This window comes from Petaurus breviceps, unplaced genomic scaffold (genome assembly GCF_028583685.1).
Source record: "Petaurus breviceps papuanus isolate PSGF00001 unplaced genomic scaffold, PetGlider_PUasm1.0 37, whole genome shotgun sequence".
Classification (NCBI taxonomy): domain Eukaryota; kingdom Metazoa; phylum Chordata; class Mammalia; order Diprotodontia; family Petauridae; genus Petaurus; species Petaurus breviceps.
In genome coordinates, this window is record NW_027186296.1 from 69,426,021 (window position 1) to 69,450,047 (window position 24,027).

At 37.3% G+C, this 24,027-nt stretch overlaps 1 protein-coding gene across 1 annotated transcript in view; it reads left to right on the forward strand.

Moving 5' to 3' along the window:
* Nucleotides 1–4,757: 4,757 nt before the first annotated feature.
* ARNT2 (aryl hydrocarbon receptor nuclear translocator 2) overlaps nucleotides 4,758–24,027 on the forward strand; it is a 222,267-nt gene continuing 202,997 nt past the window's right edge. Inside the window, exons 1-2 of the mRNA XM_069098683.1 lie at nucleotides 4,758–4,844; nucleotides 17,461–17,572. Of these exons, the coding sequence (XP_068954784.1) occupies nucleotides 17,463–17,572 (110 nt within the window). The 5' untranslated portion in view covers nucleotides 4,758–4,844; nucleotides 17,461–17,462. The remainder of the gene's footprint in view (nucleotides 4,845–17,460; nucleotides 17,573–24,027) is intronic.

The following is a 24,027-nucleotide window of genomic DNA, read 5'->3' on the forward strand; positions in this document are numbered from 1 at the left end:
CCTTAAAGTGCTATTATATAAATGCTATCATCATCATCATCATTATTGTGGTGATGGTAGTTATTGTTTCTATTGCCACCTAATCTTTTCAGATCCTCAATTTCTTAGCCAGTAGCAAATCATTTTAATGACTACTGCTTTGTAATGCAATTTGATATTCATAATGCTAGTCCCCCTTCCTTCTCACTGTTTTAATTATTTCTCTTGACATTTGACCTTTTGTTCCTCCAGATGAATTTTGTTATTATTATTTTTTCTAGCTTTGTAAAGAAATCCTTTGATAATTTGATGTGGCACTGAATAAACAAATTAATGAGAGTAGTGTGGATTTTTTAATTTTAATTTTTTTTTTGTCTTTTTGGAGAGGGGAATGCAGAGCAATTGGGGTTAAGTGACTTGCTCAAGGTCACACAGCTAGTAAGTGTTAAGTGTCTGAGGCTAGATTTGAACTCAGGTCCTCCTGTCTCTAGGGTCAGTGGTCTATTCACTACACCACTTAGCTGCCCCAGTGGGGACTTTTTTTTTTAAATAACGACTTGTCCTTTCTCTGGGTAATTAATATTTCTCTAGTTATTTGGGTCCATATTTACTTGTGTAGAGGGTTTTGTAGTTGTAGTTAGAGAGTTCACATTTGTGTCTTAAAAAGTAGACTCAAGTATTTATATATTCTATAGTTATTTTAAATGGATTTTTTCCCTTCTTGCTAGGTTTTGTTGGTATTGTATAGAAATTCTGATGATTTATTTAGATTTATTTCATACCCTATAACTTTGCTGAAATTGTTTCAACTAATTTCTAAATTACTCTCTAGAGGTCTCTAAGTAAATCTTCGTATCATCCGCAAAAGTTGTAATTGTGTTTCCTCTTTATCTGTGTTTATTCCTTATTTTCTTCATATTACTATGACTAATATTTTGGGCATTGTATCAAAAATGATAGTAATGAGTTTAGAGGAGTTGAGGGGGAGATTTGGTCTCTAGCTGGTGCAATGGATAGAGCCCTGGGCTTGGAATTAGGAACACTCATCTTCATGAGTTCAAATCCTGCCTCAAACACTTACTAGTTGTGTCACCCTACATGAGTCACTTAACTCTGCCTTAGTTTCCTCATCCATAAAATGAGCCGGAGAAGGAAATGGCAAACGAGTCCAGTATCTTTACCAAGAAAACAAATGGAGTCAAGAAGAGTTGGACATCCTGAAAATGACTGAACAGCAAAACAGCATCTTGGCTAGGCTGCAAGTGCAGCAAGCCCTCACAAGCCCAGTCCTACTGATGATAAATTGGAGACTCGGACCCTCTATGTTCCCAACCAGGGCTGGTTTGCCCTGTCTTAGGTGACTTGATCCCTGCCTCCCCTGCCTTCCCATGGCTTACCATATTGGTGCCATGAGTGTGGATACTCAGTTGGCTCTAGCCTTACTTAACTCAGAACTCAAGCGAACCACCAGCCTCAGCCTCCCCTAATCTCAGCAGAGCATAGAAGCATGAACCCCATACCTGGAAATAGTGGTGTTAATGGACATCCTTATTTTACCCTGAGCTTATTAGAAATTCTCTCTTTCCTCAACTTTGTCCATGCCGTCACCATATTGTGAATGTTTCTTCTCTCTGCCATCCCATCCTGTGAGGCTAGGCTTCAACTCTCTACTCCTTGAAAAATTCCCTGATCTCCCCAGTTAGAAATTATCTGATCCTACTCTGAACTTAATTAAATTCAATAAACATTTATTAAGTGTTATCAAAGCTATATGTTAAACATTCTGCTAGGAATGGAAATGGAAAAGATAATAGAAATGGAAGGATAAAAAATGTCAATCCCTTCCCTCAGGAAAATTTGCAGCCTAGTTATGTGGTGCAATGACAATATGCTGACAACATATTAGAGTTAAAAGCTGATTATGTGCATTGGTGGGTTCAAACTGAAAGGCCTGAGAGCTTCAAGGAGGCAAGGGATCACTTCTAGTTGGGGAATCAGGAAAGGCTTTCTGGGGAAAGTCAATAGCATCATCCTTCGAGAATGTCAAAAGACAGTGTTTGTTCCATACTATAAAGTATGGCTTGCTCAAAGACATGGAGATTCTTAGAGAAGGCAGGATGAACTTAGCAAAAAAAAAAAGTAAATAGTCCAGATTGTATGGGGGCACTTATTGTCTATACCAGTGATTTGAAAACCATATACTAACTTGTATTTTTATAAGTTAATTTTAATTTAATGAATTAATTTAAATAAATGATTAAATAACTAAATTTAATCTTTGTGATAAGACTAATCTCCAAAGGCAGAGGTTATGGAGAATTTGTGTCATGCCTTTTTAAAAAATACAAACTTTTTCCAAGGTAGGTTATCTTAGTAGGCAGCCTAAGGGTTGGTGCCAATAAATGGTGCTTTACTTTTTCTCTCTTTTTGGTAATTCTTTCCTTCTCTGCTTCTCTGTTCCCTTTCCTGTTTCTCCATTTCCTTGTTTACATAATAGACCTCGTTTACATAAATTTTCTTATCTTCTTTTCTTTCCTGATGCTTCCATAACCCCTTTATTTTTATTCAATGCCCCACAATTTTACTTGAGGCAATTACTGCCCCCCCCCAATTGATGGCATCTCTGGGCACTTTTTAGGTGTCACTTAAAGCATGAAAATCTCCTAGTCTTTTGACAACCTATGCAGAACAGGCCAGGTAAATTTCTATGAGGCAGAACATATAGAAATTATATGACAGCTTCCTTTTTGTAAAAGTGAAAAACATAGGAGTTACTCAATTCAATTAGACAAAAATTTGTTTAGTACCTATGTATCACGTTTTGTGATAAGATCTGGGGATACAAAGACAATACTGAAACAGCCCAGCCCTCAAGGGACTTACATGCTACAGTGTGTATATATGTGTGTAGGATATATATGTCTATATATATATATATGTCTATATATGCATATGTACATTTTTTAAAGTATTTTACAAGATAATTTGAAGAAGGAGACCACTGACAACTCAGGGAATGTGGAGAGGTTTCACTACAGAAGGGACATCTGAAATACACCCTGGTGTAAGCTAAGGATTATGATTTATAAACTCAATTAGAACTTTAGAACTGGAAGGTATCTTAGAGACCTTCTTAGTCCAGCCTCCTAATTTTGCATATGAAATAATTAAAGCTGAGAGAGGAGAGGTCCTATAGTGAGTTAGTGGAAGGGCCAGATTTCATTCTCCTGAGTCACAGGCCAGCACTCTTTCTAGTATACCATGATCTCCAACAGGTTACCTCACAGACCATTCAACTTGTATTGGAAGTTCCTTCCTAAATTTAAACCAACAAGGTATTTATTTAGAATCCTAGGCCAGGTTCTGTCTTCTCAGTGAGATGCATGCCTTCTTGCTCTAGAACAGAGGTTCCCAAACTTATTTGGCCTACCACCCCCTTTTAATAAAAGAAAAAATAATACTCAGTGACCCCTTAGAAATTTACTTTCTTTAACTCTTTAATGTTTTTTTTTAAATTTGCATCATTTCAAAAATATAAAATGTATTTCTAAATGACACATCTTAAATTTAATAATTTATTGTAAATTTATAGGTTTTTTCCTGCATTGAAATTTTGATGTTGCAATATTGTAACGTTTAACTGTATGGTATATTGTAAACAAGTCATTACCCGCACATACTCCTGTCAACGCATGCTGACAATGTGCAACATGCTCCCCTGCCAGCATGTTTGTTAAGACTTGTTGGCAAACTTGACCACTGATTGGTTATAACTTGCATTTTGTGTTTATTTGGAAAATAATATAATCACTAAGACTTTAACTCTGTTACACAACAGATGAAACATGTATGAATGGTTTTTCAAAATTTTCTTATCTTCTTTCCTTATGCTTTCACCATCCCTTTATTTTTATTCAAAGCCCCACAGTTGCCCTGGAGGTTATTACTGCCCCATATTGGCCTAGCACCCCCTAGAGGGTGGTATCACCCACCTTGGGAACCTATGCTAGAATAGGACATAAGTTTTCAAATTCTCCATTTTCTTGTTCCTAGGAGGTCAATATGAATTGGAAAGGAGAAAGGAATATAGCCACTGGTCTTGACAGGATTTAAAATATTTCAGTCATTGAGACATTCAAAGTTCTGTTGGACTTTAGTCCATTAGTACTTAAGAGGATATTTGCATAACAGATACCCTCCCACTAGAAGACAGCCATTCACCATCCCAAATTCCATAATTTTGTGCAGATATCTTTACTACCTTAAATGCAATGCCCAAGGATGCAGAGTAGGCAGTTTGGCTCCTGGCATTTGACAAGATGGCCCTCATGGCCTGACAAGACACATCTGTTTCTATTACAACCGATTTTACTTGATGGAAATGAAAGCCTTCCACAGTGAAGGCAGTCATTCTCCTAAAGAAACCCTATGGCATGCTTCCCATTCATAATCTGAAAGAAAACCTATATTTGGAAACAGGATAGGGGGTGGGAGAGAATTGTCTATATGCTCTGTTGAAATATTTTTTTGAGAATCCTGATCCTTAAAAATTTTGAATTTCTTAAAGAAATGCATTTGTTGAAAAAAGAATCTAAGCAGCTACTTTTCAGAACCTAAATGGTTAATGTTAGAAAAAATTTGCTGCAAATAAATTGATCAGTATGCAAGACGGTTGTCACTGGCTGAATCATGGTCCACAGTTAAGGTAAACAGATCTGTGATGACATTTTCTGAGCAGAATACAAATGGGGCTCTGTTTCCTCCCAGAGGTTTCTGACATTTTCACTACACGGATAACATAGTCTCACAAGAAGGTATTGGTCAGAAGAAAGAATTATTACCCTGGTTTAATTCCTCTGAAAAAGGTAGGGCTGTAATATTTGATGATCTTTCTGTGAGAATAATTGTCCTAAGACTTATAAGAAAAATGGTATGCTTTGGTTAAAAGCATCATTTCCTGGGGAGCTTTTGGATTGTAGCTGGCTTTTACTGTTGTCAAAATAGCATGTATGGTTCTGTTGTTAAAGTTGTCATATAATTTAAAAATAATCTGGATTGCTAATAGAGGACTCTAGCATTTTTCTTCTTATTAACGCAAAGGCATAATGTGACCAGACATCTTATTTCACATTTGTTTCATCTGCAAACCATTCAACTTTCATTTTTTTTCCAAGTGGATTATCTCAGTATGTCAATGTTTAGAATAGAAATGGGTCTGTTGCTAAATGTGGCACTCCTGACAAAGATTTTTTTCATGCAGTAAGGAAGCTTTCAAAGTCCTTGGCTCATGCTGTTTAAGAAATATGAGCACAAAACCTTCTAACTTTCTGTTCAAGAACAAGAAAGGTTTTTTTTTGTTTGTTTTTTGTTTTGCTAATTCTGAAATAAGAGATGAAATCTCTCATAGGGATCATGGATGCTTCAGTCTGTATGCTGTTGATGGTCTTAGATATTCCCTGTCTTGATTTGTACATTTGGCACATGATAAAGACACATGGTAGCCAGATAGCTAGTTCCTGAACAGAAAATTCTTCAAAAAGAAGGAATACATGGGTTTGAGGTGAAGCCATGACCTTGACACTTCCTTAAGTCTTGTGCAGAGCAGGGCACATGTTTCGAGATGCCCTGATTACTTAAATCCCTCTGAAAATAGGAGAGAATGAATTTTCTTGGGGCTGGTTATTTCCTCCCAGAAATTCCTTAGCTTCTCCAAAGGCAATTTAGGAATGATTGCGTCATCTTAATGTTTGTCAAATGTGTTATGTTTTTCACATCATTTTCACAATACATGATCTCTTTTCATCCTCATGGGAGCTCTGTGAAGTCGGCAAGACTGGTATCACCTCCATTTTCCAGAGGATAGAAGTGGAGGTGACTTGTTTTGTGCTCTTATTAAATACCTTTATTCTGCAAGGTTTCTGCAGTAGAGAAAGATTAAGGTTGTAAGTATGTTTGGAAATAGCTAATGTTTATATTTTCCTTTTTCACCAACTCAAGGCATTTTTGTAGTAGAATTACTACAATTCTAACACTCTCTTATGAAGGGATCTAGATTCTATTTCTGGTTCTGTCACTAGTATATTGTGAGACCTTGGGTAAGTCACTCATCCCCTTCCCATCCCATCTGTGTCCCTTAGACACTGTCTGAGTTTAATATTTGTCTTTGTGTTCTCAGCCTCTAGAACAGGGCCCATAAACGTGATGGATGCTGACTGAATTTAATTAAGGTGAAATCTGAGGATTTATGAAATATGTCTTTAAAGAAAGTAACTTTTTCAGATCTGTCAAGATGGTCTAACTTAAAGTTCCCCAACCTTTTTATTATGAAAAGGTAGTTTTCACTTCACTCAAATGATCAAAATCACTACTTTTATCACTCTCAGACCCATCCCTTTTATTCATCCCCATGCCACCCACCGTTCTCAGCTCCTTCATACAGTTTCAAGATCACTGGAACAGAATGAAGGAACAGAGGATGGTGGGTAGATTGAGATTGGGGAAGGGAATAGAGCTGAGTGCTCCATGGGATGCTTCTGACCTGGAAACGCTGCTGTCAGTTACATTCCTCTTCTTGCTGAGAATCACAGCAAACCTTGGAGAAGATGCCATGTAACAGGAATTAACTTGATCTGCCGGTTAACGTTTAAATAATCTACCTGTAAAATCTCATCTTTAGGTTTTGGAGGTCTTAATCTGGCAAGAGAATAGGTCCTTAAATAAAAAGCTAGGAAACCCAATTTCCTTTTCTGACTGTGTCTTGTAAAATGGAATGTAGGGCCAGATTCTCCTGGTATGTACATTGCATATTGGAAGTATGTCGGTCCTTTTTGGTATCATTCTCAGGTAATAATAATAATAAAAATAAGTACTCATGCTTATACATTTTACAGAGAATTTTCTTCATTAATTGAATGAATACGTTCCCAGATGATTATCCTGAGCTAATTTGGAATTGAGTATTTTTTTATTAAAGCAATCGGGGTTAAGTAACTTGCTCAAGGTTATATGGCCAGTTATTTCTGGGTGTGGTGCTAAGTATCGGAGCCCGGATTTGATCCCCAGGTCATCCCGACACTGGAGCCAGTACTCTTACTCACTGAGCCACCTGGCTGCCCTGAAATTGGCTAACCTGGCTGCCCTGAAATTGGCTATTTTTAAAGATCATTATTGGTCCCTTGGTTCACCTCTGCCCTCTAGACCAGTAAGGATTGCGTGGGGAATGAGGCTCTGTACCTTCCCTTTCACGGGATTCTTGTTCCTTAAATATACTCTTTTATTGCTTCTAAGCACCCCTACCACTTGACTTCTTGGGGACAATCATTTCTCTGCACCATATGTAACCCTAAAGCTCTAGCAATTTCTTGCTTAAGAAAGAAACTTGGTAAGATCTTTGTTTTTATTTAACTTCTTAGCAATCCTGTTAAGTTCTTAACTGTTCTAAACAGTTTTTAACTGTTCTTAGCAGTTTTTGGTATTTCATTTGGAATTTTAATTCTCATGCCTCACATTGGTTTTTTTTTTCCTTCTTGTATGGTAAAAAGGACTTAATTTTATTGATTTATTTTTGAGGGTGATATGAATATTGGATACACCAAGTTCTCAACTCTTTAAAAAAAGATTGAAGGGGCGGCTAGGTGGTGCAGTGAGTAAAGCGCTGGCCCTGGAGTCAGGAGGACCCGAGTTCGGTTCCTGCCTCAGACACTTAACACCCACACAAAAATACTAGCTGTGTAACCTTGGACAAGTTACTTAACCCCAATTGCCCTCCAAAAAGACAAAAAAAAAAGATTGTGTTGCAATTCTAGAATAGATTCTATTTGTTTTCCAAATTTTCAGTACTTCTTCAAGCTTTTTAGAAATTCGAAGATTGAATGTCTCCCTGTATTGTAATGAACTACATAGTTTTTGCTTTGGTCTTGTTAGAGAAAGCAAGATAAAAGATGTTTCATCTCTAAATCAAAAATTCTGAATTGCTAACTTTTTTTGTCAGCTCTAAGAAAATATGACTAGGGATAATCTGTGGGATGTAGATGGGTTAATACTGCAGAAGCTTAGGAGAGGCTAAGAGCCAGAGACAGCTGCAGGTCTTCTAAGGTGATATGGTGACTGTACTGTTGGAGTCTGAGACTCCAGGACTAGAGAAGGAGTTCGTTGTGGGTAGCCAGAAGGAGCAAGAATCTATTTGAAGGGGGCGGCCAGGTAGCACAGCAAGTAAGAGCACCGGCCCCAGTGTCGGGATGACCTGGGATCGAATCTGGGCTCTGATACTTAGCACCACACCCAGAAATAACTGGCCGTGTAACCTTGAGCAAGTTACTTAACCCCAATTGCTTTTAAAAAAAAAAGAATCTATTTGAAAATGTGGTATGGATCAGTGATGCCAAACTTAAATGGAAATGGGGTCCACTTATCTGTAGATAAGGATTTCTGTGGATTGCATGTTGACTTAGTTTTTAAATGTACTGTTATCTATTATTTTATTTTATTTTTATTTATTTTGCTAAATATTTTCTGATTGCAATTTACTCTTGTTCAGGTTGCCCTTGGGAGTGTTATGTGCCTCATGGGGCCTACCAACTAAGCGTTCGACACTTCTGGTATAGATCACTAGACAGTTGGAGTTATCCAAAAGGAGATCCCATAGGAAGGAACACGTTAAATAATCTTTAATCTCATCAAGGTGACCCTCTTTCCAAGTACAAACTACAGCTCATCTAAGCCCTTTCATCCTGTGTGACTATTTTCTGTGTCTTCCCTGAAGGCTTCACAGTGGCTTCACTCAGGTTCCAAAGGAAGGCTAAGAGCCTTCCTTTAGTTGTCCTGACATTTCAGGGATACCATGGCAAGGCTGTTTGTCAATTATCTCAGCATCCTATCCACATAATAGGTTCACTTTCTCTTCTCATCATCATTCGTTTCTCTATTGATCTTTTATTTAAATATTTAATATTTTCCTCCAGTTACATGTAAAAACAATTTTAAATGTGCATTTAAATTTCTTTGGTTCCAAATTCTCTCCCTTTCCCCCTCCCTCCTCTCACCCCTTCCTAAAAGTAAGCAATTTGATATAGGTTATACAATGCAGTCATGCAAATATATATTTCCATGTTATTCATGTTATAAAAGAAAACATAGACAAAAAAACCCAAGAAAAATAAAGAAAAAGTATGCTTAAATCTGCATTCAGACTCCATCTGATGATATTCTTCAGACTTTTGCATAATTCTTGGTTGTTAGCATTTTGCAAACTTCTTGTGCCTACCATGCATTTCTATTGTTGTTTGGATGAACTCCATTAATTCTTTGGATACTCTGAAATAAGTGTGTGTGTGTATTCCCCATCTCTTAAAATATAGCACCAAAGGGTGGCCAGGTAGGACAGTGAGTAAGAGCGCCGGCCCCAGAGTCGGGATGACCTGGGATCAAATCCGGGCTCAGACACTTAACACCCACCCAGAAACACCTGGCCATGTAACCTTCAGCAAGTTACTTAACCCCAATTGCTTTAAAAAAAAATATATATATATATATATATATATCTCACCAAAACAGCCTAAAGAAAAAGAGATTTACCCAGTCATTGCCACTCAACATCTGGAACAAGCAGTCCTGGGTTCTGCTTCTGTACTGACCTCTGATTCATTATGAATCCCTGGTCAAATCACATTGCTCCATTCTCTAATCTGGGTTACACACATATTATGGGCATAGTTGCATAAATGTCTGTGTACATATATATATAATATATATGTATATATGTATGTATGTATGTATTAATGCTTAAAACTGTACTAAGACTTTTGTAATGATATAGGAAAAAAAAAAGGAGAAATAGAGACAGAAATACAACATTACCAGATAAATATTGTTAGTAAAAAGGGGAATATTTGTTTTAGGGAATAACATGGAATTATTAAAAACACAATGTAATTTCACGAAGTTGGATTAGCTGGGAATGTGCATGGATATTATCTAGAAAGTCCAAAGTCAAAACAGAAATAGTTATGTAACTCCAAGCTTCAGATGCAATATCAGGAATAGCAAGATCAAAGTTCAAACCCAAAGTTGAGGTCTCAGTACTATCTCTTCAGTGTCAGGATTCAAGGATAGACCAGGACAAGGCTATATTCACTAATAACTTTAACCAGAGTGGATTTGACTATATTGCTGATTTAAACATTAGGAATCTACAAGTTACAAAGAGCCAAGATTTAAAGAATCCTCCACATAGGTAGCCAGTATTTGAGATCTGACATTCCAAGTACCTTAGTGCTCCGTAGATTGTGGACTCTGCTTTGGAAGTCAGCATACTTTAAAGCTGAATTTCTCTTCTGTTTTCCTGGAAAACATCCCATATAACCTAGAGTCTAGTTCAATGCCTCTAAGTTAATTTCTCTACCTTCAATGCATATTCTTGTAAAGAAATGGGTTGATTTTTTTTATGGTGATAGAATGATACTCATAAACACTTGCAAAATTAATGGTATATTTTACTATTCAGATAATTTGGGAATTCCTTTTATAAAGGTAAATAATTCTATATCACTTTGCATTATAAGTAACCTAGATTAGAGAATGGTGCCATGTGACTTGACCAGGGATTCATAGTGAATCAGGGCTCAGTACAGAAGCAGAACCCAGGATTGCTTGGTGCTGTATTTTAAAGATGGGGAATGTTTATGGTCAAGATGAACGTCTGCATATAGCTACTTTTATTATTTTTTTACCAGCTTCTACCATATTCCTCTCCTCTCTCCCCCACTGAATGAGTAATAGAATTATAAAAATGATTTTATTACTCACACTAGGTAAATGGTTGGTGGTAGGGGGAGTGAAGTAGGCAGAAATCGTGATAGAAATGTTTATATAATGACAGTTCTGAAAAAAATTATTCTGAAAATTTTTCATTTTTTTTACAGAGGGAGACACTATCTTTGCAAGTGTCTTCAGTTATATAATGCAATAGACCTTAATGTAACCTCCTAACAAGTGTACAAGAATCCTTTGTATAATATGGCTGATGAATGCTTATCTGTTCTCTACCTGAGCCCTTCCAATGATGGGGAAATCATAGTTTTATGAGGAAGTTCATCCCATTGTTGGATAGCTCTGGCTACTAGCGTATTCTTATGTTGAGATCTGCTTCTCTGTGGTTATTACTTCTTGATCTAAGTTCCTACTTCTGTAGTGGCTTAGGGTACATATATCTAATGTATTTTCCACAAGATAGCCATTCAGGTGCTTGAAGAAAGCACCTTCTCTGGGAAATGTTGCTTGATTTTCTGTTTCACTTGGAAACACTTAAGCCCTGGTGTAGATCCATGAATGCTGTCATGGCCTGGGGTTATGCTAGTCTGGTCACTGAACTGTGATTTTAAGAGTGACACCTGGTCCTCTGACTTATCTGCACCTTTATCTGCCCATCCGTTATTTTATTTTCTGTGCTGGTATAGACAGTTGAAAATAAATTCTTTTGGAGGTCATTTTGCCTTTAATTTGGCTAATTATCTCTCAGACAAAGGCTTAATAGCTTTACCTGCCTAGAATTAGCTTGCTTCACAAGCCTAAAGTTGTCTTTTTCTGAAAAAGAATCATAAAAACATAAATTTAGAGTTGGAAGGGACCTTAAATTTGATCTAGTTTAATCACATTGTTTTTCCAAATGAGGAAATTGAGGTCTAGAGATTTGTCCAAAGTCACACAGCTTGTAAATTAATTTCATCTGGTTTTGTTGATTTGGGCAGGAGCTATTAAGAAGAGAAAATTGTTTTGAATTTGATTTTGTTTCAGATCTTTGTGGGTCCATCCTTAAGGGGTATTAAGGATAGAGTATGTAGAAAAGCACTTGCTTCCATCTTTGCCGTGTACTACCTATATGACTTTGAGCAAATCATTTAACCCTTCTAGGTCTCAGTTTTCTCATCTGTAAAGTGGGGTATTTGGAGTGATCTCTGACATCCCTTCTAGCGCTAAAACTATGATGCTTCTTTTTTAAATTGTCACTTTTTAACAGTGGTGTGGCCTTTTTTGATTTGAAGAGATTTTTTTAAAACAACTTAATTTTAGACATTTTTGAACTCTCATTCTTTGTTCCTGAGCTCCGAGTAATGAATGTGCCTTAGAACTTGTGAACTCATAAAAGGACAGGGATACATATCTTTGGTTCTGTGTGTATAGAACTTAGCTCCCTGCTGCTCTGGTGAAATTATTGAACTCCAGAGTTAAAAGGGCCTTGGAGACTCCAGATTCATCTCAAACTGGAGCATCCATGCCCTCTATAGCATCCCTAGAAAGGTGCATCTAGTCTCCATAGATGGGGATCTCTGACCTGTTGAGAGAAGCCATACCACTTTTGGACAGCTTTACTTGCTGGGGCATCTTTTCTTTTGTGTAACCTAAATCTGTATCTTTCAATTGCCTCTCCTTACTCATGGTCATGCTCTTGGGGTCAAGCAAAGCAAGCCTAATCCCTCTTCCAGGTTAAAGCCCTTTGGAAATTTACAGACATGATAGCTAAATTCAGAGAAATTCATCACTAGAAGGTTAGCCACCAGCTAAATTTTTTTTTAACTCCACAAACTCATGAATAACATCTAAAGCATGGCCCATTGGAAAGAGTGCCAGAAGGGCTATATCTGAAGCCTGTTTCTGTTACTAATCTGTTTGAACTTTGGGAAGCCATTTAACTTCTCCAAGACTCAGTTTTCTTGTCTGTAAAATAAGCGGGTTGGACCAGATGATGTCCAGTGGCCCTTTAAATGCTAAATTCTTGGTTCTATGATCCTATGAAAATCCAGGGTAAGTATCCCATTGTGCCTCCTTATCTGCTTCTGACCACTGCCTCCTTTAATCTACCCTCCTTCTTATCACTGTTTCCTCTTTCTCTTGGCCCCTTCCCCACCTACTTCCCTGTAATCTAAGATAATTTTTTTATAGTTGTTTGTGTACAGTCTTCCCTTCTTGAACCAGTTCAGATGAGTGATGTTCAAGCATTCACTGCTTCCCCCACTCACATCATTTCTCCTTCCATTGTAAAAACTCTTCCTTGTGTACCTCTTTTATGAAAATAATTTTCTGAATTTTTCCCCTTTCTCCTTCTTTTTCACCTTTCCATTCTTCTTTTGAGAGAATCCCAGCATCATAGAGCTCACCCCTATGCCCTCTGTTTAAGAAGGCTCCTCTTAACTGCCCTAATGATGATAATGTTCTTAAGGGTTACATGTATCATCCTCTCATGGTAATGTAAACAGCTTAACCTTGATAAATTCTCTAATTTTTCACTCATATTGACCTTTCTCTTGAGTCTTGTATTTGAATGTCGTTTTTCTATTCAACTCTAGTCATTTCGTCAGGAATATTTGGAAGAATTCTATTTCATTAAATGTCTATTTGTTTTCTCCTACAGGATTATATGTTCAGTTTTTCTGGGTAGCTTATTTTTCTTTGTAATCCCAACTCCTTTGCCTTCCTGAAAATCAGTTTGCAAGTCTTATACTACTTTAGAGTGGTAATTATTAATTATTGTGTGATCTTGACTGTGGCTCCACAATATTTGAATTTTTTTTTTTCTGCCTGTTTGCAGTATTTTCTCATTGACCTGGGACCTCTGAATTTTGTCTATCATAGTCCTTGGATTTTTCCTTTTGGGATTTCTCTAAGGAAATTACCAGTGGATTCCTTCCATTTCTAATCTGTCTTCTGCTCCCATGATAACTGGATAGTTTTCCTTTTCAATTTTTTTTTTTTGCCTTTTGGAGGGCAGTTAGGGTTAAGTAACTGGCCCAAGGTTACACGGCTAGTTTTTTTTTTTGTGTGGGTGTTAAGTGTCTGAGGCCAGAACCAAACTCAGGACCTCCTGACTCCAGGGCCAGCGCTTTACTCACTGCGCTACCTAGCCGCCCTACCTTTTCAATTTTTAAAAATATGATATCTAGGCTCTTATTTTTTTAGATAGCTTTCAGGTAATGCAATGATTCTTAAATGATCTTTCCTTGATTTTTCCCATGAGATATTTCACATCCTCTTTTCCCTCCGTTCTTTTGATTTGATTTTTGTTGTTTCTTGATGTTTTGATGGAGTCATTAGCTTCCACTTGACCAATTATAATTTTTTTTCTTTTTTGGAGGGGGGAAGGCAGGGCAATAGGAGTTAATTGACTTGCCCAAGGTCACACAGCTAGTAAATGTTAAGTGTCTGAGGTCGGATTTGAACTCAGGTCCTCATGACTCCAGAGCCGGTGCTCTACTCATTGCGCCACCTAGCCTCCCCACCAATTATAATTTTTAAGAAAGTTTTGTACTTCTTTTACCATTTGTTGAATTCTGGTTTTTAAGGTTGTTATCTTCAGTATTTTTTGTGGTTTTTATTACTATTATGATTATTCTGATTTTAAGGAGTTATTTTCTTTAGTAGTTTGTGCCTCTCTTACCAAACTGTTAAATCTCATTTCATAATTTTCCTGCATAGCTCTCATTTATTTTCCCAATTTTCTGCTACTACTCTTATTTGATTTTCAATTTTTTTTTTTTGCTTTTTAAAAAATCACTTACATTTCAGAAATTCTTGTAGGGCTTGTGTCTACTCTACATTTTTCTTTGAGATTTTGTTTGTGGATGTTTTCTGGTCATTTTCTTATTCTGAGTTTGTGTCTTGAGCTTCCCTGTTATCATAGAAGGTTTTTATGATCAGATTCTTTTTGTTATTGTCATTGGCTGATTTTTCCAGCTTTATTTCTTGACTTTGGACTTTATGTTAGTTGGGCTCTGGCATCCCCCCTCTGAGGGGATGACTGGCACAGCACAATCTTATGACCTGTCAGCTTCCGGTGGTCACTCACTGTCCCCTGGTCTGCACTCCTTAGCGCAGGTAGGGCCCCTGCTACCTCGTGACTCTGACTGCTTCTCTCTGTATTGGAATTGCAATCTATAATGTTTTTCATGACTTTCCTACTCAGAATTCTGTTTGGTGTTTTCTGTGGTCATTTTTAGGAGAGGTTTTAGGGGATGTTTAGCCTGATGTTTACCATCATGACTCTATCCTTCCCTCTATGTTTCCTTATTTGCTATGAATTCTAAAATGGCATAACAAATTCCCCTTCCTGTTCCCAGTATTTCAAATTAGGCAACATGTTCCTCCTAATTTGTCATGAAATTTAAATGGTTTGAGCTGAGACAATTTTCCAGCAGATATCCAGAAAGTTGAAAGTCTCCTATGACTATGATATTGTCATGATCTACTTTTAGAATTCATTGTTCATGTTCTGTTTATAGCTGGGTGTAGCATAATAGAGAGAGAGAGAGTTGACCTAGAAGCCAGAAGTGACCTGGGTTCAAATACTGCTCCTGACATATGCTTACTCTGTGTTCCTGGGCAGATCTCTTCACCTCAGTGCTCCAGAGGTGGCACATTTAGAGAGGTCATTTAGTGGCTCAATGGGCAGAGTGTTCAGCCTAGAATCAAAAAGACCGGAGTTTGCATTTGGCCTCAGATACTTACTAGCTGTGTTACAATGGACAAGTTACTTAAATCACTTTTTGCCTCAGTTTCTATAACTGAAAAATGGGGATATTAAGAGCACCTACCTCACAGGGTAGTTTTAGGATCAAATAAGATAATATTTTATGTGCTTAGTACAATGCTTGACACATAGTATGTGCTATCTAAATTCTTATTCCCTTTCCTTTTCCTATCTGAGATTTGAATCTATGAAGGTGTTTTCAGTCAGCTCATCATTGATGCCCCTTAACACTGTTCTAGCTAAGACAAGGACTCATCCAGGAAAGATGTCAAATTTGGATATCAATTTAGGAGGACCAAATGCTACATCGGAACTGGATTAAATCTGAGCCCACGGTCTCCAGAGTTTGAGATAGTATAGTGGAGAGCATGCCCCTGAAGTATTGGGGGTGGGTGGGTGGAAATATTCTTACTTTTGTTATTGCTATGTCCCAAATAAATAACCCTTTGTAAAAGTCCAAAAAAAGAAATTATCAGCAAAACAGGTCTAAATTTTGTCAACTGTATAATTCTTCTCCTTGCTTTTAGCAAAGAGAACTCCCTAGCAGATGCCCAGCTAGTTGAGGTCTTCCATGAAAACCGTATCATACCTCTGTGTCAACTTTGAGAACTCCTTTCAGAACTCACCTTTATTTTCTACTTCTGGTTGTGTGGTTTGTAATAGAACTTTACCCACAACACTGCCTTTGTTCCTGACACTTCCCCCACCCCAGATTTGTTCTTCACCCAAATGTTTTTCATTATTCTCATTAGTATCTTATAAGTATACTTATCCGTGATAAGTTTCAGAGAAGGCATTCACCTGCGTGGAAGAGGAAGCTCCCTTCTAGGAGCACCCTGGATCAATGCAAGCATAGGTCCAGTAGAAAAGAAATAATGGGAAAGTAGGAATCTTTATACTTCTCAAAGTTCTGTAGGAACATTTATGTTAAGATTCCATTTATTAAGGCTTTAAATTCTTTTATGACAGACTCCAGTAGAACTGTTCGAGTTCACCCTCAGTCATACATAGTATTTACAAAATGTGTATTTTGACATGATTAAGTGGTGACAGTTACATGGCTCATTTTCAGATTGCTGTTTGGGAAGGAAATATGACATGTAGCAATGAACTGATCTCATACACACAAAGAGTGCACATGTTATCAAGGTCCTCTTGTATTGTGCTGTCAACATACCATGACATTATTTTTCTATTAACTTGAGCACAGATTCCTTTGTTTATCCTTGAATGCCTTTCTGAAATGAATTGTTTTAAGCTATCACTTCTATTATATCCCTGAGTGAGAGTTGAACTAATACAAGTAAATTCTTGTGAAGTCATTCTCAAGAACAATGAGCAGAACAATTGTACTGCTTACAAATATACATGTACTCATAGAGGAGATGTGTTAAATATGTTAGGACTGCATAACACCAGTAGAATTTATTTTTTTAAATCCTTTTAATTCTCTGTATCCCCTAAGCAGCAAGCCAGGTCCTCCCTGGGAATCCTTTACTTGCTGGGTATAAATTAAAGATTTTGTATGATGCATTAATATATTTGCAAAAGCAACTTATTTAACATTTTCAAGGCATCCTATGGGATTATTTCAGTCTCTGATAACCAAGGAGAAACCCTCAAAACCCCCTAGACAGGAAGACTAGTCTCTCCTCAAAGAGGAGCCAGCTGTGTTGAAGGAATATGATGCCACAGTTTCACAGCAAATTGGTCAATGCTTGTATAGCTACAAGCCACAAACGATGATTCTTCTTCATTTGGCAACAGCTGTACTGCTCTCTCGTTCATTCTCTTAGTTGAATGCTAGGTCTCTTTGAAAGTGACATTTTCTATCAATAATTAAATTCTTAATCCCTTGGCTTGAAATAATTAATAGTCCTTCCAGAGAATTCTGCATGTCTTGTTGCTTGTTTGGGGCCCTTGTTGGCATTGATAACTCATGGATTTTTGTTCTGAATTTGCAGAAATGGCTTCTGATATCCCTGGATCAGTGACTTTGCCTGTTGCCCCCATGGCCACAGGGCAGGTGAGAATGGCAGGAGCCATGCCTGCTAGAGGAGGAAAGAGGCGTTCCGGGTAAGCAACTTCAATATTTCAAGGTCAAATTCCCACTGGTAAATGTCACTCAACCCTGATAGCCTTCATGCTGGGGGCCTGTCTGAGAAATCAATTGGGTACTCTTTTCTTCTAGAATAGGAGCTCAGCAGTTTGCCTTAGGAATGCTGAGATTTTTGTAAGTTAAAGTAACATGCACATGACTGCCAATGTAAGTAATTGTGAATTCTACCCCAAACTGATGAGAACCCTGTCCTTGGGAAAATCTGCTTCTGCATCCTGCTGGACTCTAATGAAGCCATTTAATAGGCACTCACTCTTCTGCAGTGACCTCACTGGGGATGAGCAGTCCTGATCATCAACACCAAGGGAAGGCAGTGACTAATTTACATTTCTGAGTGTGCTTGCAGTGAGCTGAAAAAGAAAAAAGCCTCTGCAGCGAATACCTGCCCTTTGTTTTGAAATCGGTCTTTGTTGGCATTTCATTTCATTTCATTTCAGGAAAGTTAACACTGATCACCCCAATTTCATAGGGTTTGCAGATTGTAAGGATCCTTTGGGGTTCTGAGGACCTGGGTTTAATTCCTAGCTATGGTCTTTAGAATGTGTGACCTTGGGTAAATAGTTTCTCTTCTCTTGGCCTCACTTTCCTCATATGTAAGATGAGAGGGCTGCACTGGATAACTTCTAAAACCTCTTTCCTTTCAGAATCTGTTTCAATGTTCTCTGTCAAAAGAATATATAAGGCATTTGTTTTTGAAATTGCTAAGCTACTAAAGTATTATGGAGCTTAAACTTCAAACATACTCTGGCTCTTAGTTCTGTTGAAAAGGTGTATGTTAATCAGATAATCTGGGTGATGAATAATAAGTGGGGATGTTTATAGGATAATTAATTATCCATAATTCATCTGTGGTTACTGCAGAAGAATAGGTTTTTCCCCCCCTTTTTCTTCCCAGTTACATTTATGAAAAGTGCCTGCAATGTGCCAGCACTCTACTAAGCTCTGGGGATACAAATACAGAAAAAGAGACCTTGCCCTCAAGCTCCTTATAGTCTAATGGGCGAAGACAATACACAAAAGACCAAAGAAGCTGAAAAGGGTGAGAAGGGAGGGTGGCCAGAATGGGGACCACGATAGAGATATCCAACAAAATCTAGCCACCTGGGATATGAAGAGATGGCTGTTCTGGGCATGTTCCTTAAGTGGAGGTTTGGGGAGGAGCTTATTGCTTCATCCTGTGGTCAGAGAGGTCACTGATGAGGTCAGAGAAGCAGAGCATAAGCAGGGGACACTTTCAGTGCAGTCCGTTCAGGACCCTGTCAGGGAAGTAGGTGGATTGCTCACAGTTTACCTGTGAAACCACAGTCAGGTCGTAGGGGGGCAGGATGGGTCTGGGTGGGTGTGTGCCACTTGTTATAGCCAGCTGTTTAAGGACTGAAGGCGCTCACCTTTATGCTGGTGATCTATCTATTGAGCCTGACTTGGCTACTTCCCTTATTTCTCTTAGTTCTGATGTCCCATATACTGATTTTTGCCTTCTTCACATGTTGGAGTTCTCATAGGATCATTGATTTAGAATTGGAAAAAACCTTTGAGACCATCAGGTCCAACTCCCTCATTTTACAGATGAGGAAACTGAGGCTTGGAGAAGTAATTTACCCTAACTCAGCATCACCTCTTCCTCAGTCCCAACCCCCAACCCCTAACCAGGAAGGTGTTGGCACCTGTGAGTCTCAGCCAATCTGGTGACCTAACCCTAGTTTCTGATTGCCCTCTTTGCTTAATGATTTAATGTAGATTGGCCATTCCATAGTAATTCAGTTGAAAATATTTGACCCCCTTTATCTGATAAAGTCATATAAAAATCATTTCTTGGGCATGGTGATAAATTTAAAAGGCTATAGCTCTAGCTGAGACCTAACTTCTATTTCTCCTTAAAAGCATCCAAAAAAGCAAAAGATGAAGAGAAAGCCAGAGAGAGAAGACAAAGGAAATCAAGGGAAGAATGAGTTCAAGATGAAAAGAAATCCCAAGATGGAACTAGTTTATAGAATAATGGTAGATCCTAATTGCCTCATTTTCCTTATCACATTTAATGCTAATTGATAGCTTCATGATTAATTTTTTCCCCAAGGAATACCTTACCATGACTCTTGACTATATTTGTCCACCTTTTCTCTATGTCAGGCCAGAATACTTAGGCTCTTAAAAGTTCTGTTTCAATAAATTTTCCATAGATTCATCATCTAATAGGAAAGCTGTCCCAAACAAGCCAACAAACTTATATGAGTTCAATTTTGTTGAGTTATTTAATCTACTCTATTTAGTACAATAGATAGTCTAAATCATAACATATCAGAGCAAGAAGGGACCTTAGAAAACATGAAGTTTTATCTTTTCATTTACTAGCTAAGGAAACTGAGTCTCAGAGATACAAAGTTTTCTTGGTGACATGGTGGCAAATCTGTCACTAGAACCCAAACTTCCTTATTCTTAGTCCTTATTCTTAGTCATTTCCTTTTCTGTTTCCATTCTGGAGAAACATGTGACGCAGATAAATAACAACGAGAGAGGGAAGAGAAAATTTTTCTGTGTTTAGTTAATGTTTTACATTAGGCCGAGGGGAATGGTGCCTTTCCATCTTGGGAAGGAGAAACAGGGAAAAAAGCTGAGCCACAGACAGGATCAAAAGTCCTACCTGTTCTTCTGGTCATCATGCTGTGACTTAGTTATTTATTTATGGATTTCAAAGCCAGTAGAAATATTTTTTTTTCATTTTCAATTATCCATGTCTACTGTGAAGGGTCAATTATACTTCTGACAGTGCTTTGACCTTGATGAGAATCTTGTGTAAACTATTTGCATCCTGTGTTTGCCATTTAGAAGATATAGTGAAGGTACATCAATTTTAGACTTCTCATAGACTTATTAGAGAGATATTAATGCAAGTAACTTAAAATGTTCTTTCTCAACCTTTCTAATTTCAGTGGATGATGCCTATGTTTGGAGGTAGCTTCATTGCAACTTGGTGTCAGATGAAAAGCTGGACTTTTTAAAGTTAATTTCATTACAATTATGTCTATGGTTATTACCCTTTCCTTTTGGGAGCTTGCAGATCTTAGCCCTTCTCCACTGCTCTGAAATTAGAGGTTTCTTTCCCACCAATGGATATACCCAATTTAAGCACTCATTTGCTGAAATGTTTTATTTAATTTGTGTTTGCAAATGAGCTCATTCAAACATTGAAAATATATACCATAATAAAGGCATTTTATTGGTTTATAGAAACATCAGACTGTTTTTTGATTCTTTACTTACGGTAGTGGCAAATTACATGAAAAAATAAAAACTATAGTTGTTGATGATATTATTTGAAATTAAACATCTGTGGTTGCATGTTTTTTGTTAGGGTATCAGTGGAATCTCTTTTCTTCGGGCATAACCAATGATATGTTACTCAATAACAATTAGTTATAAAAATCCTTATCCATCATATCTCTGCAGAATAATTTTATTTTTGCTTTTTGGAGGAGGGAGGGCAGGGCTTTTGGGGTTAAGTGACTTGCCCAAGGTCACATGGCTAGTAAGTGTTAAGTGTCTGAGGACGAATTTGAACTCAGGTCTTCCTGACTCCAGGGCTGGTACTCTATTCACTGAGCCACCTGGCCATCCCTCAGACAAATTTTCAACCCAGAAGTGCCTTACCCAATTTTGGGGGGGGAAGGAAGAGATCATTCTCATCAATAGTGAAGTAATGGAATACATTTTCAGGCAACCTCATCCATTAATTGTATTACATTTTTAAGTTGAATAAAATAGGACTTAAAATCACATTTTGATTCATTGCCTTTATTATCTTAGTTCACTCTAGATTATAAAGACATATCAAAAGACACACAAAATGAAGGATAGTTTATTGGGACCTTTTAGAGCCAAGGAAATAAGCATAGCTCATTTTTGATGTATTTTAAATTAAGAATTTAAAATGGAGGCAGAAGACACTATCTGTGCCAACAGATTTCTGAAACATCCTTTGTTCTATTGTGTGAGCTGCTTCTGATGTATTGCTGACATGCATTCTGTGCTGAGTGAATAGGCAATCTTGTGTTTTGGTTATAGGTGACTTGTTTGGAAGATTTTTAAAACTTTGTATTATCTCCTGAATTCAGCCTCCACTCTGCACTCATTAGTAAGACAGAGACACTGCTTTTTCTTTCCTGGCATTTCTGATGAATCTAAAGAACATTGGGTCCAGGCAGTGGTACTACCCCTTTTTTATAGCAACAATGAATCATAGGTGACTTGAGCACACATAGGACTCAAGCTATAACATTTTGTTGTGATGCCAATGCAAAGGGCTCCATTTTTCTAATTTAGAAGGCTATGGAGTTGCCTTAGCATTTCAAAAAACCTAATTGTGGAGATTGAGGATGAATATGACTACACTTTAAAAATAATTCTATCGGGGCTCATTTAAAATTTATATAATTACTTATTTTTAATAACTTTATATTATTTATTTATATTATTAATTTATTATTAATAATATAGTAACACTTTGTATTATATGAAATTTTGATAATAGCACAAGTTTAAGGTTCATAAAATATTTTTGTCCCAGCCATGTGAGGTAATTAATTCAAATGTTGTCATGCCCATTTTACAAATGAGGAAAAATATCAAAAGAGTCCAAGCAAATTGCTCAGGGTCAAACAGCTAGCAAATGTTAAACTGAAACTCAAGTGCATATCTTTTGATTTCCAAGTTCAGATTTCTTTTTGCCATACCATGCTATTCCTTATAAAATATAACTCACATTAATAAAGGTTGAGATATTTGAGTTTGTAACAAAGCACAATTTTAAAGTTAAAGTACCTTCTGTATTATGAAATCTTGGAAAATGCTTTCAAAGACAACTTTCCTCAGAGTTTAGTAGTACCATCTATTTTTCTAATGATTTTGGTACATTTTTGCTAGCTCTAAAGTTAGGTATGCCATAAAGGCTTCCGTTTCCCATAATGACCACGGGAGGGCAGTATATCTCTGCTGTATTTTTGTTTGGAGAATTAATATATATATATATATATATATATATATATATATATATATATATATATTTTTTGGTGATATCTTTGAGTGAAGTATAATTTTTAACAAAGAAGTGATGACAACCATTACATTCAGTAGAAACTATTTTCACTCTAGCTTCACTTTTTAAAAAATCACGTCTGGCCATGTTTTTAAACAAGTAACCACTTTTATAATGCTTTTTTTTTTTTCATACATATAGTCAGATTTCTTCCAGCCTTTCTTTGTTAGCTTTTACTCTATCTTAAGTCCTTGTTCCGACTTTTTGTAGATCCTTGCCACTAAGTTACAACATATGGTATGTATGTTTCTGTGTCCTTGTAGTAGATTGTCTATATGTATGTGATTGTGTATGTACTTCCCTTCCTTCCCATTTCCTCCCCCTCATCCTTTATCTATACACATATACTATATACTATGTCTATTGTTGTTACTGCCCAGACCAGTATCTAATTCTTTTTGTTCCTCTTTAGATTAGAGTGACCCTTGTTTCAGTTACCCATGGTGCCCAAAGTCAGAGTTTATGGGAATAGCGCTGACCATAATATAGGAAAAGATGGCAAACCTCAAGCAACAGCTGCTCCCCCCAGAAAACAACTTTAATGATAGTCCAATATAGCCCTTCACCAAGGCTTCAAGTTTGTTCTTTTAGTTCTTTAGAGCAAAATATTATTTTCCTACACACACATCTCCCATCTCTTTCACTGCCCTGTGCTAGGAAGGCTATTCCTACCTGGTCTATCTGTAGTGAATGGCCTTCTTCATTAGATCTCCATGTTTTCTTCAAGCATCATGGATATTAGACAGGAAGGGGCCTGGCAGCTCCCCTTCTCATTTAGCATGAGATGATCACTTTTTCAGGACAACTCTTTTTGTAAAGTCTTAGCTCTCCCCAAAGAGGGAGCATCCCTTGGTTGTATCTTTCTTCCCTAATGACACATGGTATATGGGGGGAGAGAGGTATTGATTACATTCACAACCTCAGACTGGTTTTCTGTATTCCATACAGTGACTGTTCCTTCTCCTCTGGGGCAGACTGAGCTGGGATGGGGAAGAGAGGAGGGCTCATTGTTACTGACGGCATGCTTAGGGTGATTTGTGCCTTACTCCTAGTGATGCCTGTGATATCCTTTTCCCCTAACCTGCTTACTCCCTCAGTCCCTGTCAGAAACCAGGTGAGGGTGTCTGTCCCTGAGAAACCACAACCTGCCTGTTCAGAGGCACTCTGAATATGTGAATTAAAACAAAAAAATTCAAAATAATAATGGGTCATAATAGTTTGTATTGATTACAGCTAAGAACTCCCTCCAGATTTTAGTGTTCCTTTTTGTCATGTGGAATTAAGTAAAGACCTAGACAATTTAAGTAATTAATTAAATTAAGT